At 40.4% G+C, this 14,422-nt stretch overlaps 2 protein-coding genes across 2 annotated transcripts; both read left to right on the forward strand.

Moving 5' to 3' along the window:
• The first annotated feature begins 987 nt into the window (after positions 1 to 987).
• On the forward strand, positions 988 to 3,303 carry LOC137795025 (CD209 antigen-like protein E). Its single transcript, XM_068592237.1, has 6 exons — positions 988 to 1,105; positions 1,475 to 1,564; positions 2,018 to 2,110; positions 2,254 to 2,396; positions 2,529 to 2,629; positions 3,162 to 3,303. The coding sequence occupies exons 1-6, from the start codon at positions 988 to 990 to the stop codon at positions 3,301 to 3,303; spliced, it is 687 nt and encodes a 228-aa protein (XP_068448338.1).
• Positions 3,304 to 5,112: 1,809 nt separating this feature from the next.
• On the forward strand, positions 5,113 to 7,071 carry LOC137795027 (spidroin-2-like). Its single transcript, XM_068592238.1, has 2 exons — positions 5,113 to 5,164; positions 5,240 to 7,071. The coding sequence occupies exons 1-2, from the start codon at positions 5,113 to 5,115 to the stop codon at positions 7,069 to 7,071; spliced, it is 1,884 nt and encodes a 627-aa protein (XP_068448339.1).
• The last annotated feature ends 7,351 nt before the right edge of the window (positions 7,072 to 14,422 follow it).

Raw genomic sequence — 14,422 nt, forward strand, 5'->3', positions numbered from 1 at the left:
TGCGCACAGAACAATTCATAAATATGTTTGATATACAAATGCATGCAGAAGGATTCACAAATACATGCCAATGATTTATATAAATGTAAAAAAAAAAATCACAAATATATTTCGGCATTTGGATGTATTTATGTGTGTATTTCTCTATTTGTTTGTGGATTTGTACGCATTTATTTGCGATGACTTTACATTTACGAGTTGGCTTTTTGAGACTCCCCTGCAGTGCTTAAATCTGTAAATATGTAGTTTTTTTTATCATCTGTTGCCAATCTGATGTCGCCCTGACTGATCATGAAGTATCAGAGAGTAATGCAATAATGTTTGCATAATAATAATAATGCATTTTATTTATACAGTGCTTTTCTAAGTACTCAAAGTCACTTCTTCTTTTCTAAGTACTCAAAGTCACTTCACATAACAGTTAAACTTCACATAACAGTTACTTGGCTTTCAGTTCCTGAAAGCCAAGCAATAAAACAAATAAAATAAATGATGATTCGAGGCGGGAGAGAAGGATGCTGTGGCTGATGATGTCGAAGGCTGCAGTGAGGTTGAGGAGAATGTAATAGTTTTGTTTATAAAAGAAACATAAAGGATGAAAAAGCTGTTCTGCAAACAGTTCATCTGTCGTTCATTAAGAATTAAAAAAAAAGCAAGACAGATGTTTGTATAAAAATACTCTATCTCTGATTAAACTGTGGTCATTTTAAAGCCAAAGTTTGCTTCTTCTTCTTCAAAAAAAAAAACCTCAACAGAGTCTAATGAACTTTGTATGTCAAACAAAGTCAAATTAGAGTTCACTCTGAAGTGTTGCAGTAAATCAATTCTGGTTTGAGCATTGATTGAAGAACAAAGAAGCTGTTGTCAAGGGAGAAAATGAGGAAGGACAAAGCAATGAGCAAAAAAAAAGAAGTGGATTACACATCAGTGTCCCAAGAAAAACACATTCTCTATCCAGCATTGTCGCTCTCCAGTCAGCTTGTAAACATGGCCAGGTTTATCCATAAAGAGCAATCCGAGATGGACGATGTGAATGTTCCCGACGCCAAGACCGACGCCAAGACCGACGCCCAACGGGATGGTGGAGGGACTGCTGCCGTGTCTGGTGAGGCAGAACACCTACGTTCAACATTTTAATAATATAGATACAGATTTTATTGATGATGATTCAGAAATCCAAGAACAATAATCTATTTTAATTGTTTTGTTTATTGAGTCATTTTTATACGAAAGGCCTACAGGCTATGTTCATGTTTTCATGTATTTATTTGACATGGTTCATCTCATAAGAACATCATGGCTTATGGAGCTGCCCTTACATGCAGTCCTCCCAAACTGTCAACAGAGCTCAAATTATCCAGATAACTAGCAGGTTGATTATGTTTGTGTGTGTGTGTGTGTGTGTGTGTGTGTGTGTGTGTGTGTGTGTGTGTGTGTGTGTGTGTGTGTGTGTCTGTCTGATTTCTGCACACAGGGAGAAAACTCTTTAGGGTGGTTGCTGTGAGCTTTGGACTCCTGTGCATCCTTCAAGCTGCTCTCAACATTTCCCTGCGTCTCGCTTTTTGTGAGTCATTTTAAACTGTGTTGACTTTGAAGACTGAGCTTTGTTATATAAAACTGTAAATCATAGCTTGTTTTATAAAATAAAAGCCCAAAACTGCTGTATTTGGATGTATTGAACACCATAAGTTATATACAAGTGAAATATATGCTTTGGTCCATGAGAAAATTTCAATATCACAGATGTGCCCCAACGCAAACTTTCTCTGTACTAAACCATCTCTAACTTCGTTCTGCTTCACTTTATCAAAGTCAACCTTTGCAGAGAGAAAGTTCACATGAGGGACCGAAGCGGTTACCATGTAACCGACTCAGTTTTAGAAATAATGTATTGAAAAAAGATCAGATGAACTAATCCACAGATTAACACATAGTGTGTCCAAAGGTTGAATCAACACAAGGGTGGGGATCTTTTCACATGCGACCATAACCTCTGTAACAAAAATGTCTCTTTCAGACAGTTCCAGTGCAAAAATGCCAGATTTTCAGGCCATTATCAAAAATCTGACTGAAGAGAGAGAAGATTTAAAGAGGAAGCTGAGCGCCTTCGGTGAGTCTGAAGATGAACCTGAATAAACCTTTAGATATGGAAAGAAAAAAAAATACAGCAACATCATAAAAAGGTTTTATAAAACTACTTTGCTTTGACTGAAATGTGAACATTTATTTTTATGTTTTTGTTGTCCTCAACAGATCATTACTTGCAACCAGGATGGGTGTATTTTTACCCCAGTTTCTATTACATCTCTTCTAATCAGATGTCCTGGCAAGAGAGCAGAGCTGACTGTCTGGAAAGAGGAGCAGACCTGATAATCATCAACAGCAAAGAAGAGCAGGTGTGTAAAGTGAAATCTACCTGTCAGAGACACGAGAGACAAAGTGTGACATCATATCAATGGATGCATGGTGGCTGAAATTGATTACATTTAAGTTATGTTTAGAAATGTTTTTCTTTTACTGTGAACAAGGAATTTGCAAATCGATTCCAACGGCACACGTGGATTGGACTGACTGACATAGAGACTGAGGGGAAATGGAAATGGGTGGACGGGACTGCACTCAACACAAGGTTCATACATTACTTTTTTACCCTTGCTTAAATCAAACATTAATAATGTAGTATTGCTCTATTGACACTATATTACTGAATAAAATGGTAGCCACCTTCATGAACCCTTCAGACAGAAGTGGTATCACTCCACCAAGTGAGGAAGAAATCCTGCACCATCTTTGATTTCAGATTTAGATTCGGATTCAACTTTATTGTCATTGCACATAATACAAGTACTGTGACAACAAAATGTCGTTTGCATCTATCCAGAGTGCAAAAGAGAAGCAGTTAGGATTTGTTTTGGTATGTTGTTTATGTATTGTAGTTGGAAGTTATGGATCACTTGGCTTTTTTTTAGGGTATAGTTCAAAGATTTGTTTAGTTTGTCGCATTGTTTTTAAGCTAAGTAATCACATCAGTTCAAAGGCTCGTCAGTTCAGTAATGTATTTGTGACTGAATGTTTCTTCATGAGCTGCAGCATTTGTGTTATGTTATATTATGTGTTTTATTTTTATTTTTATCAAAACTGTATTGTGTTGTTGGTTTCAGCTTCTGGAACGCTGGAGAGCCCAACGGCCGTCATAATGAAAACTGTGTGGAAATGAGTAAACTTGACAAAGAAAACAACTGGTGTGATCAGTCATGTGATGATATAAACTTCTGGATCTGTGAAAAGGTGGTGGCTCCATAACTCTGCATCCAGACCCATCAGTGTTTCAATACACGATATTACAACATGATGTGAATGTTATACAAGCATAAATAATTGAATCATCAAGTATGAATTATACAACCTCCGCTCAAAATTTTATATTCATCTTCATTTTCTTTTCCCACTCACATTATTAGTCGTTCTATACAAAATACATTATATTGTTTTGTTGTAAATTATTTTAAAGGTCTTGGAAGGATGTAGCCTATAAGAGTATGCAAAATAATACACTGTATGTACATGAATGTAATTGTTACTAGTTACTAATTTCTCTCCCTTTTTAAATTGAACTCTCTTCACCTAAAGTGCTCAAAGAAAAAAATAACTGACAACTTTTTAGTTCCTGTTGTGATGTTCCTAAAAAACAGATCTATATCTCATGCCGTAATTGTGGAAGTTCTCTAAAGTTTATTCTTCACTTCTGCTCGCGAAAAATAAATGTTAATTCTTAACTGTTCACACTGTAACAGTTCAATTTCTACAACTCTGAAGGTGGATTTGAAAGTGTCTTGCAAGCTTTGTGTTGTTCGTCAGTGAGTGAGTATGAGGGACATAAGGAGTGAGAAATGTGCTGTTCAGCTTGTATTTTCTCATCATCGTCTCGAGCTTCATTTTAAAACACTTCAACAGTTAAAGTGTTTTAAAATGATGAACACTGAAAAAAGTTTTTCACCCAAAAATACTTACCTTAAGTCTCTTTGGTAGATTCAGTCGTCACTTCTGTATCTCACGGTGGATGAACAGAGAAAGGGCGTTAAATTGTTTTAAAGGTTTCAGTCACTCACTAAATTGTAAGGCTGCGATTTTTTATTTAAGCTCAAATCACATAAAACAATTTCATCTCAATGAAACAATGCTCAGTGTCAAAAGTAATAATAATAATTTTTAAAAAAAACAACGTTCAGAGCTGGTGAAAAACACTCTTTTTCTCTTCTGCCGTCCTGCATTAGACTGCCAGGCACACCGAACATGCATTTCTTCCCCCTCTTTGAAACACCAAAATACAAAAGTCACGCTTTCACCAGGAAAAAACATATAATACACATCAGCTAAAAAGAGGATATAACATAGCAACTTATAGCGTTCTATGCATCTTATGTAGTCTAATCACAAACCATACTTAAAATAAAGACCAAACAGTATATATATATATATATATATATATATATATATATATATATATTTATATATATATATATATATATATATATATATATATATATATATACATATATATATATACATATATATATATATAATGGTTAATACGAAAATCTAAATGGTTATACAAGAAAATCTAAATGGTTATACATTTGTATTGGTTACACTTTTTTACTTTCATAATTTCCTCGATCACTCAACATCCTCCTCATGAAAGTATCAAAGTCCTTGGACCCCACAAAGTCACATTTTCAATAGTCACTGTTATCCCTCACTCCAGATCTCCTGCCAACCACAAGGCTTTTGGGTTGAACCAGGAACATGGTTTCCACATGTTTCCCCTCTCTGTTGACCACAAACATCTCACACCATTTCAGACCACAGTTGTGATCCCACATCCGGAGCCTCAGGGAAAGTTTCCCCGGTTTCGGAGGTGGCAAAGGTCGCAAGAACCGATCAGATTGATTTTCTTGACTCAAGGTGGAACACCTTCTCATCTCCTTGTACTTTGCAATACTCCATCCTCTTTCCACGCCGCCCCCGAAATCTCTTCCAGGTTTCATGTATCTTATATCCGGCCAGAAAAGAGGCTTAGACATGTGATGCCAATTCACCCGACCTGGGAATATGCCGAAGAACTGGCGATATTGCTCTCCAGGTGGCATCCTGTGGTGTGTTGGTACTAACGTCGGCGTCAGTACTGGAGCGCTCGTCTGGTAAAAGCTGTTGTTGAAGAAGCTGGTTCTGTTTGCAGCTGGTCCCGCAGACGCTGGTCCCTCAGAAGCTGGTCCCTCAGAAGCTGGTCCAATAGACGCTGGTCCCTCAGAAGCTGGTCCAATAGAAGCTGGTCCAATAGAAGCTGGTCCCTCAGAAGCTGGTCCCGCAGAAGCTGGTCCCGCAGACGCTGGTCCTTCAGAAGCTGGTCCCTCAGAAGCTGGTCCAATAGAAGCTGGTCCCTCAGAAGCTGGTCCCGCAGAAGCTGGTCCCTCAGAAGCTGGTCTCTTAGAAGCTGGTCCAATAGAAGCTGGTCTCTCAGAAGCTGGTCCCGCAGAAGCTGGTCTCTTAGAAGCTGGTCCAATAGAAGCTGGTCCCTCAGAAGCTGGTCTCTTAGAAGCTGGTCCAATAGAAGCTGGTCTCTCAGAAGCTGGTCCCGCAGAAGCTGGTCCCGCGGAAGCTGGTCCCTCAGAAGCTGGTCTCTCAGAAGCTGGTCCTGCAGAAGCTGGTCCCGCAGAAGCTGGTCCAGAAGCTGGTCTCTCAGAAGCTGGTCCCGCAGAAGCTGGTCCCTCAGAAGCTGGTCCCTCAGAAGCTGGTCCAATAGAAGCTGGTCCCTCAGAAGCTGGTCCCGCAGAAGCTGGTCCCTCAGAAGCTGGTCCAATAGAAGCTAGTCCCTCAGAAGCTGGTCCAATAGAAGCTGGTCCCTCAGAAGCTGGTCTCTTAGAAGCTGGTCCCTCAGAAGCTGGTCTCTCAGAAGCTGTTCCTGCAGAAGCTGGTCTCTCAGAAGCTGGTCCCGGAGAAGCTGGTCCCTCAGAAGCTGGTCTGATAGAAGCTGATCCCTCAGAAGCTGGTCCCGCAGAAGCTGGTCCCTCAGAAGCTGGTCCAATAGAAGCTGGTCCCTCAGAAGCTGGTCCAATAGAAGCTGGTCCCTCAGAAGCTGGTCTCTTAGAAACTGGTCCCTCAGAAGCTGGTCCCTCAGAAGCTGGTCTCTCAGAAACTGGTCCTGCAGAAGCTGGTCTCTTAGAAGCTGGTCCCGCAGAAGCTGGTCTCTTAGAAGCTGGTGCCTCAGAAGCTGGTCCAGAAGCTGGTCTCTTAGAAGCTGGTGCCTCAGAAGCTGGTCCAGAAGCTGGTCTCTCAGAAGCTGGTCCCGGAGAAGCTGGTCCCTCAGAAGCTGGTCTGATAGAAGCTGATCCCTCAGAAGCTGGTGCCGCAGAAGCTGGTCCCCCAGAAGCTGGTCCAATAGAAGCTGGTCCCTCAGAAGCTGGTCCAATAGAAGCTGGTCCCTCAGAAGCTGGTCTCTTAGAAGCTGGTCCCTCAGAAGCTGGTCCCTCAGAAGCGGGTCTCTCAGAAGCTGGTCCTGCAGAAGCTGGTCTCTTAGAAGCTGGTCCCGCAGAAGCTGGTCTCTTAGAAGCTGGTCCCTCAGAAGCTGGTCCAGAAGCTGGTCTCTTAGAAGCTGGTCCCTCAGAAGCTGGTCCCTCAGAAGCTGGTCTCTTAGAAGCTGGTCCCTCAGAAGCTGGTCCAGAAGCTGGTCTCTCAGAAGCTGGTCCCGGAGAAGCTGGTCCCTCAGAAGCTGGTCTCTTAGAAGCTGGTCCCTCAGAAGCTGGTCCCGGAGAAGCTGGTCCCTCAGAAGCTGGTCTCTTAGAAGCTGGTCCCTCAGAAGCTGGTCCCTCAGAAGCGGGTCTCTCAGAAGCTGGTCCTGCAGAAGCTGGTCTCTTAGAAGCTGGTCCCGCAGAAGCTGGTCCTGCAGAAGCTGGTCCCTCGGAAACTGGTCCTGGTGTCAAGGATGTCATCTCGGCTGGAGCTGGTCTCTCTGGGGCCTCCTGCTCCATGGGTTCAGCCCCTGGTCCAGGTTCCAGTGGGTTCACTAACTGAACGATGTCCACTTCATTCTTGTTGGTTTTATTGCGGGCCTTCTTGGATCTCGTGTCGATAAGGCACATGTTGCTTGCAATAACAGCCTGAGAATGCTTCGTGCCCTTCTTCTTCTTGGCCGTCTGTCTTCCTCGAGAGGTGCTGGGTCCATCCTTTTTAGGAGAGATAATTATTTATATATTATTTAATGTATTCTTCATAACCTTGAAACAAACTCCATCTCTATTTGTCCTTTGAGACAGCTGTGGTTACTTTTTTTCCTTTTCAAATGTTTTATTTATTTATTCTCCTTTTACTTAAACATTGCAGACACACAACTACTATCCACAGTTCACACTATATATATCATGGCAGTGGGAAAAGTAGATATTTCTAGATTATTATTTGTTTTCTACATTTGATATTATGACAGTGATTACTTTCCTGTTTTGGAAGGATGATCTCTCAGTACAGCAACCAGACATTACCACATTTGAGATCCTAATTCTTCGCAGGTAAAGTTTATAGATCTTTAACCAAACATTTTATTTTAACCACAATGTTCACAGATATGATTCCTTACTTCATTATAAAAGGCAATATTCACTCCAGACATCAAAGGATTGATCCTACCGTTATTATCTCCATCTGTAAATGTTGAAAATCATTTTCTTCTTGAATTCCTTCCATCTTGTTAACTTGGCACTGAGTGTCTGTTTAAATTTTTCCCACTTTCTCATTGATTATATCCTGTTAAAAAGGTCCTCCCACTTCAGTTTACGTAGGTGGGCGGGGTTACTATTTTATGGCCCTAGATTGTATTTTATTGAAGGGTGTCTTTTCTGTCTTTCCCCTCTTGTATCTTCCAAATACTTTCCTTACTAATGCATACTAACAGATTTGTGATTAACACAACTCTTATAATTCATTCTCAACCGATAGCAGCATTCTTGGAAACAGTTAATATTAAACCCATTCCTCTCCATTAATTGCATCTTGGCCTGTTCCTATAATGGAGGAGCCTATGATACTCAGGCCTTGTCCTGCTGCATAAAATATGCCTTGGATCGCTTCCCAATTGTTTATGTCATTTATATTTCTGCCTATGCCATTAGGAATACAAGTTTCAAAACCGGTTTTAGATTCCCATCTTTTATTGAGAACTATTGTATCCTCTCCAAAGACAACTTCTCTGTGTGGTAGATTTGCTTTCGGCTGAATCCACTGCAATTCAGATTCTCCACATACTTCTGCCCATAATTCATAACCCCTTTTCCATTCATAATCCTATGGAACGAGACTGGGCCAATTAGTTGAATCTCTCACTATGTTCTTTGCACTTTTTTTCCAATCTTATACTCCTCTTTTTGCAACTGGTAGCATCCATTCCAGTGATACATTTTAGGTATGAGCTGATACAGTTTACACATATTGTTCTGTTCACCTATCGGAGATAAACTAGCTGGGGATTAAAGGACGCTCTATTTTGTTTAATATGGGTTCTATTCAGGGTTTTTTTAACAGTATGTCCATTACCCAGTCTGATGAATCCATGTTCTGTTTTTTTTTGTAATTGGTGAGGTAGTTTGTACCTTGTCGACTATGACTATCAACCTCTTTGTAAAATTCATATTTAAATCCCTGTATTTTTCCTGGGTTTGTCATAATGAGTGGGGCCACCAGGTTGTTTCTGAAACATTCTGTAAATTAGTTATTTATTTTGATCTCTCACTGTGATGTAAGGCAAAGCTTCCTTCTCTGGTCGCGTTACATTCTCCAATAAGTCCGAACACTAGATTGCTCCAGAATTTCACCATTTTTTCATTAAAATGAGATCCTGATTTGTTTTGATTTTGTTCTATACAGGGAGTTAGATTTTTTAACCATTCAATGCTTCCACCTGGGGCAACACTATGTGGGTGGCCGTTAACATCAGAGGAATACATTATCATCTTCTGCATGCTTTCATAATCAAACTGTTCTTCCACAGTCCACATTGTCCATCACTGTCACACTCATGTCTCCCCTTTTGTGTCCCTTGTCCATTTTTGTAGTCAGGAACCCATATGAAATGTTCAAAATGGGTATTATCCTGCGTATGTATATGTAAAGTTTGGTCTTGAGCTATCCTTAAAGGTGCGTTTGAATATGTAACCAATAAACGCCACTTAAATCCCTTGACTGGAGAGATTCTGTTTTTAATGCACAATATTTACATGTTTGTTCCTGTATTTTAGTGATAAAGGAGCGACGCTCTCTTTTTGGGGTCCGTATCTGTTGCAAGGGTGTGGAGAGATCAGGCTTGATGTGTTGAAGCAGATCTAAGGTTTCATTGACATAGCCAGGAGGAAATGAGAAAGTTGTAAACGACTGATTAGTGGATTCTTGCGGCCATGGCTTCGTCTCTTCCTGTCCTGGAAACCAGGCTTTTCTCTGGCAGTCCCAGGTGATTGAACGACTGTTGTTGATACAAGAGCAATGACTGAAAAGGGTTCTGTGTTGTTTCTCATTTGAAGATAAACCCGTCACTGTCTGTCCTTCACATGTATATCAGAGCAAGATAGAATTGGTTCTGCTTCTTCCGAGTCTGTGCATTTTAATATTAGGTTTGATTTTCCTTTTTTATCGCCAAAGGTGTAAGTAACTCATGATTTTCTATTCTCTATGGTGTTCCCTCGGACCCATAGTTGTATCAAGGATTGCCATTGCCAATTTAAAGAGGCCAACTGAGGAGGATCCTCCAATAATTGCACTGGGTTTGGAAGCCGCTCCAGCTTAAGCTTATACAGTCTGGTTTAATGACATTTAACTTAGAAATGTTTAGCCGATATAGAAACATTAAAATGAAATTCCTTCTCCATAATGTCCTATTAGTGTGGCATGCAGCAGATGTGTCTGAGGTTTGTAAGCATCCAGTAGTCGTTATATCCACATTGACCTTATCCCATGTTACAATCTGGGTTTGTCTATACACGGTAGTTTGCGTGGTATATTACCACATGGTCCTTTGACCCAGAGAGGCCCAAGCGACCGAGGCGATGACTACTATATTCACAAGCAACATCAGATTTATTAAATTCTTAAGTAATTTGCATTTCCATTTTGAGTTCTCCTTATTTAATGTGTATTCCTGTAGGTCTGGGTCCTTTGACGGGGCCCGTGGGCTCTCCAGATCCTCGATAGGTTTTATGACTCTCATTCTCCTCAATGATCCTAGGAAAGACAGAAGAACACCCTGAGTTATTTTATTTTGTTTTTATTCTTGACCTGGTTGCAGCTGGAGAATCAGAAGGCCAGCTGCGCAACAAGTGCAGCTAGCCTTCATGTTTATGATTACTTGTAAGATCTTTTTCTCCCCTTTCCATTTCATTTCCGACTTCCTCTCATACTGTCGGGAGGTCACTGGTTCGTCCCCTGAACATGAGAGGTCAGTTGCCCAGTCATGAGAGGTAATGGGGCATGCATAGTACTTGAAGGGCTTATCTACATATCTCCACGTCTGCCAGGTGTCAGCAATAAAGTCCCCTAACTGTGTTTTTGTAGGGTTTTACCATCCCACTTTCTTGTTTCATCTTGGTCAGGATTATCCTGCCTCTATCGTCCTTCCTTGTGCACTGATGGCAAATTATTTAATTTAATTCCATCATGGTAAGGATTGAAGTTGTCCTGGTCAGGACATCTGTTTTGAGACAGATATACATTTGTCTGTCACATGTGGTGAGTCCTATGTAACCTCCTCTGCAGCATTTTCCTGGAGGCTAGGTATGGTCCTTTCTGACTAAATTAGCCGCAATGCCTACTACTGCAACGGAGACATCACACATGGTGACTCTGCAATCTCCTGGGCCTTCTCTGGCTCCATGAGTGGAAGTTTTCCTAGGCAAACCGTTCCTTTCGGATCATATTAGTGCTGCTTTTGTAGTTTCACAAATTATACATTGTCCTGGTACATTTTGACTCCAGGAGAGATATTGAGTGGGATTTTCAGGGTCTGATATCTTTCCTATTTGAGTCCCTCGCTGTCGTCAGTGAGACAAAACAAATGCAGTGCATCTGAGGAGTGAATGGTAAACTGAATAATCTGAACCCTCAGCCATTATTTATTCCGTATTTAAAACAGGTATACTTGACCAATTTGTTTTAGATTAACAATATTACCTCTTTGGAGAATCACTTCATCCATGCCCTTGCAAGTTGTTTGTGTTGGTTATGCTGGTTGTCGATTCCCTCTGTCTCCCCACACCTGGTGAGATGTCTTAGGGATATAAGCAACTAGTTTAGGGAAAAACAAGTTTGTTTAGGTTTAGTAGCTGAACTGGAACATCCCAATCTTTCTTGGAATTTGCTATAATCCATTTTTTTGTAGATATTACAGCTCTCTCAGCTACCCCACTAGTCTCAGGTTTATATGGAATTGAATAGATTATTTCACATCCTATTTGTTCTAATAGTTTGGTGACCATTCTGTAGGGAAGACTGCTGTACATCTGCTGGTTCTTGCGGTACGGACGGGATACACTTTTGTATCTCCACCCCCATTATCCGTGATAACTTCAAAATATTTGTTACTCAGGGTTGATGGGTACTGCCACGTTCGCTGAAAAGTGTTCTCCGGTTTTATGCACGTTGATATTTCTCATATCACATTTGACACATGACATCCTGCCTTTTAACGCGCAATCTTCACATTGTCTTTTCATAACATTAAAGTTCTTCTTTAATTTATGAAATGTTAATTTATGGTTTTTGAGGAACAGTCCCATCCTCTCTAAACCAATGGGACCCAGAGATTGGTGGAATTTCAACAAGATTCTTTGTGTTTCACTTTTAGGTATAACAATCTGTTCATTTTGTTCCCATTCTTTCCGGAAAAGGCAGATTGTTTTATACAAAGCGCTTTGCACAGTTACTTCCATGTTTGCGCCAACAGAATGTAGATAATCATCGCGATTTTGTGCCATTCTGCTACCTCTTCGTTGAAGAGTACGTCGGCTGTTTTTTCTTTAGAGTGGCTATGAATGTGCCTCATAACATTTTTTACTTTTTTCTGAACTCAGCGATTATTGTCCAATAATCTGAGTGCGCTAATGTGTTGCCTTAAAGCCTCTGAGTTCCCACATTTCTAAATCTTCATTAAAGCTATTGCTACAATATAAACTATGTGTCATTACTATGCCTTCTTTTTTAAATTTTTGTTCATCCAAGCTAAGGCTGGCATGATCACTAATACTTCCGCTGTTTGTGCAGTTCCTTTATTTTCCTATGTGTCCGACTCGTAAGCCCCCCTCTTTTTCTTTCTCTTTAACTCTCTCATGCTCTCCATGGCTGGAGTTGGAGTGCGGGGGAGAGGTTGTAAATACCAGAGGATCCTCTGCATGCTATGTTGGGTTGGGGGAATCATAAATTGGTTGTGGGGTGTCTAATCTCCTCTTTTTTCATCAGTGTTTAAATAACATATCACATTGATCTCTTTATTCCGTCTCACCAACTCTCATATGGTTAAGGACATATCGCTATACATTTCCACCTGTTCTTTGTCTGCATTAGACAGCGGCAGTATTTAGGTGCTTCTTTAACTCTTCACTTTCCCTTTTGAGTGCAACGGGCTCATTGGCTGTGCAAAGGAATGTGAGAGGACACATATTCTGTCTTTCCCAAAAAGTTTCCCAGGTTATTTAATAGTAATGAGTCATCTCTATTCTCCATCTTGTATCTTTAACATATTGAACTACATTAGGAGAATTGCATAACCCTTGTGGGAGTCTAGTCCACCTGTAGATGTTATAGAGCGCTGCTGCACAGAGGTGAAAATGAATTTCCTCTGATTGTAAAATGTCCCCGCAGGGTCTGCTTCCTCCATGTCTCATGGCTTGGTTAGCCAGAGTGAGGAAAACTACTGTTGGTGCTCCTAGTGTCAGATTTTTTAGTTCCCCTTGTACAAGTAAATTATCTTCACTTAACTCAGCCGGCCTGAACGGTGACATGGGGTATTTTGGTTTGGGTGCAATTCACCAACCAGTGCTTGTTTTATTTTATCCAGATTGAAGGGTGTAGTGTCTGGTCCCTCTGACTCAACTGAAAACTATTCACTGGGTGTTTCCGAGTCTCCTCGGGGTGTGCGGTTATCTTTTTTGGTTTTAATAGATTAATAGCTCTCCGTTGCCTGTTATCCTATGGATCCCGGAGGAAATAACAATCCTCATCCGTTATGGGTATAATGCCTTCGGTCTTTCATCTCGCCCCTGGCTAAATCGTTAGGGTTTTTGTTTTCAAGTAAAGTTATTGGTTTTGTCGAGGGTGTTTCACAGCTATATGCTGTCAGGTCCCCACAGTGGGCTGTAACTTCTCTCAACCCGTACAGCAAGTGCATGTACCGTCTACACCTTCTCTCTACCTATTTTGACACCATCTCATCATTTTACTAACACTGCAAAGGTTTTCACCCAAAAATACTTACCTTAAGTCTCTTTGGTAGATTCAGTCGTCACTTCTGTATCTCACGGTGGATGAACAGAGAAAGAGCGTTAAATTGTTTTAAAGAACCAGAACTTTGTTTGGTTTCAGTCACTCACTAAATTGTAAGGCTGAGATTTTTTATTTAAGCTCGAATCACATAAAACAATTTCATCTCAATGAAACAATGCTCAGTGTCAAAAGTAATAATAAAAAAAACAACAACATTCAGACAACAAAAGACTCTTTTTCTCTTCTGCCGTCCTGCACTAGACTGTTCTTATATTGGTCACCGAAGAAGAAGAAGAAGAAGAAGAAGAAGAAGAAGAAGAAGAAGAAGAAGAAGAAGAAGAAGAAGAAGAAGAAGCCTACAGATCGGTGCAGTACTGTGATCATGATGAATCCAGAGAAAAGCTTTTCACAGTCTGTTGTTTATGATGAACAAATACAAATGAACTCTTTTCAACATCTTGAGAATTTTGCTTTAATCAAGAATTTTGTCAAAATCATTTCCATGTGAGGTTCACCAGGAGGCGCTCAGTTGTCTTCACAGCAGCCTCTTGTGCAAATAGACGAATGCAGAAGTATCGAGATGTTTTTGTTTGAAACCCTTCCAGGGGAACCATGGCTTATTGGTTTCTCAATCTTTTTGTGTTTTGAACATGACCAACATCTTCCCGAATTTTTGCATTTAATATTAATAACATGTATGTGTTCTGATTATGACCATCAACAGCTATTCTGGGAATCTCACTGTCTCTAGATTGTTATACAATTATTAAATGTGAATTATGTAGAAAAATATGCAATTATATGAATGTTTTGAAACTTTGAGACAGTCACGCCTTTTCTTTTAAAGAAAAAGTGAACAACAGAGTAGTGATCATGCCATTTCTCTGTTACTGTGAAGATTATTGTT

This window comes from Clinocottus analis, unplaced genomic scaffold (assembly GCF_023055335.1).
Source record: "Clinocottus analis isolate CAN_PGR_092001 unplaced genomic scaffold, fCliAna1.0.p SCAF_27, whole genome shotgun sequence".
Classification (NCBI taxonomy): domain Eukaryota; kingdom Metazoa; phylum Chordata; class Actinopteri; order Perciformes; family Cottidae; genus Clinocottus; species Clinocottus analis.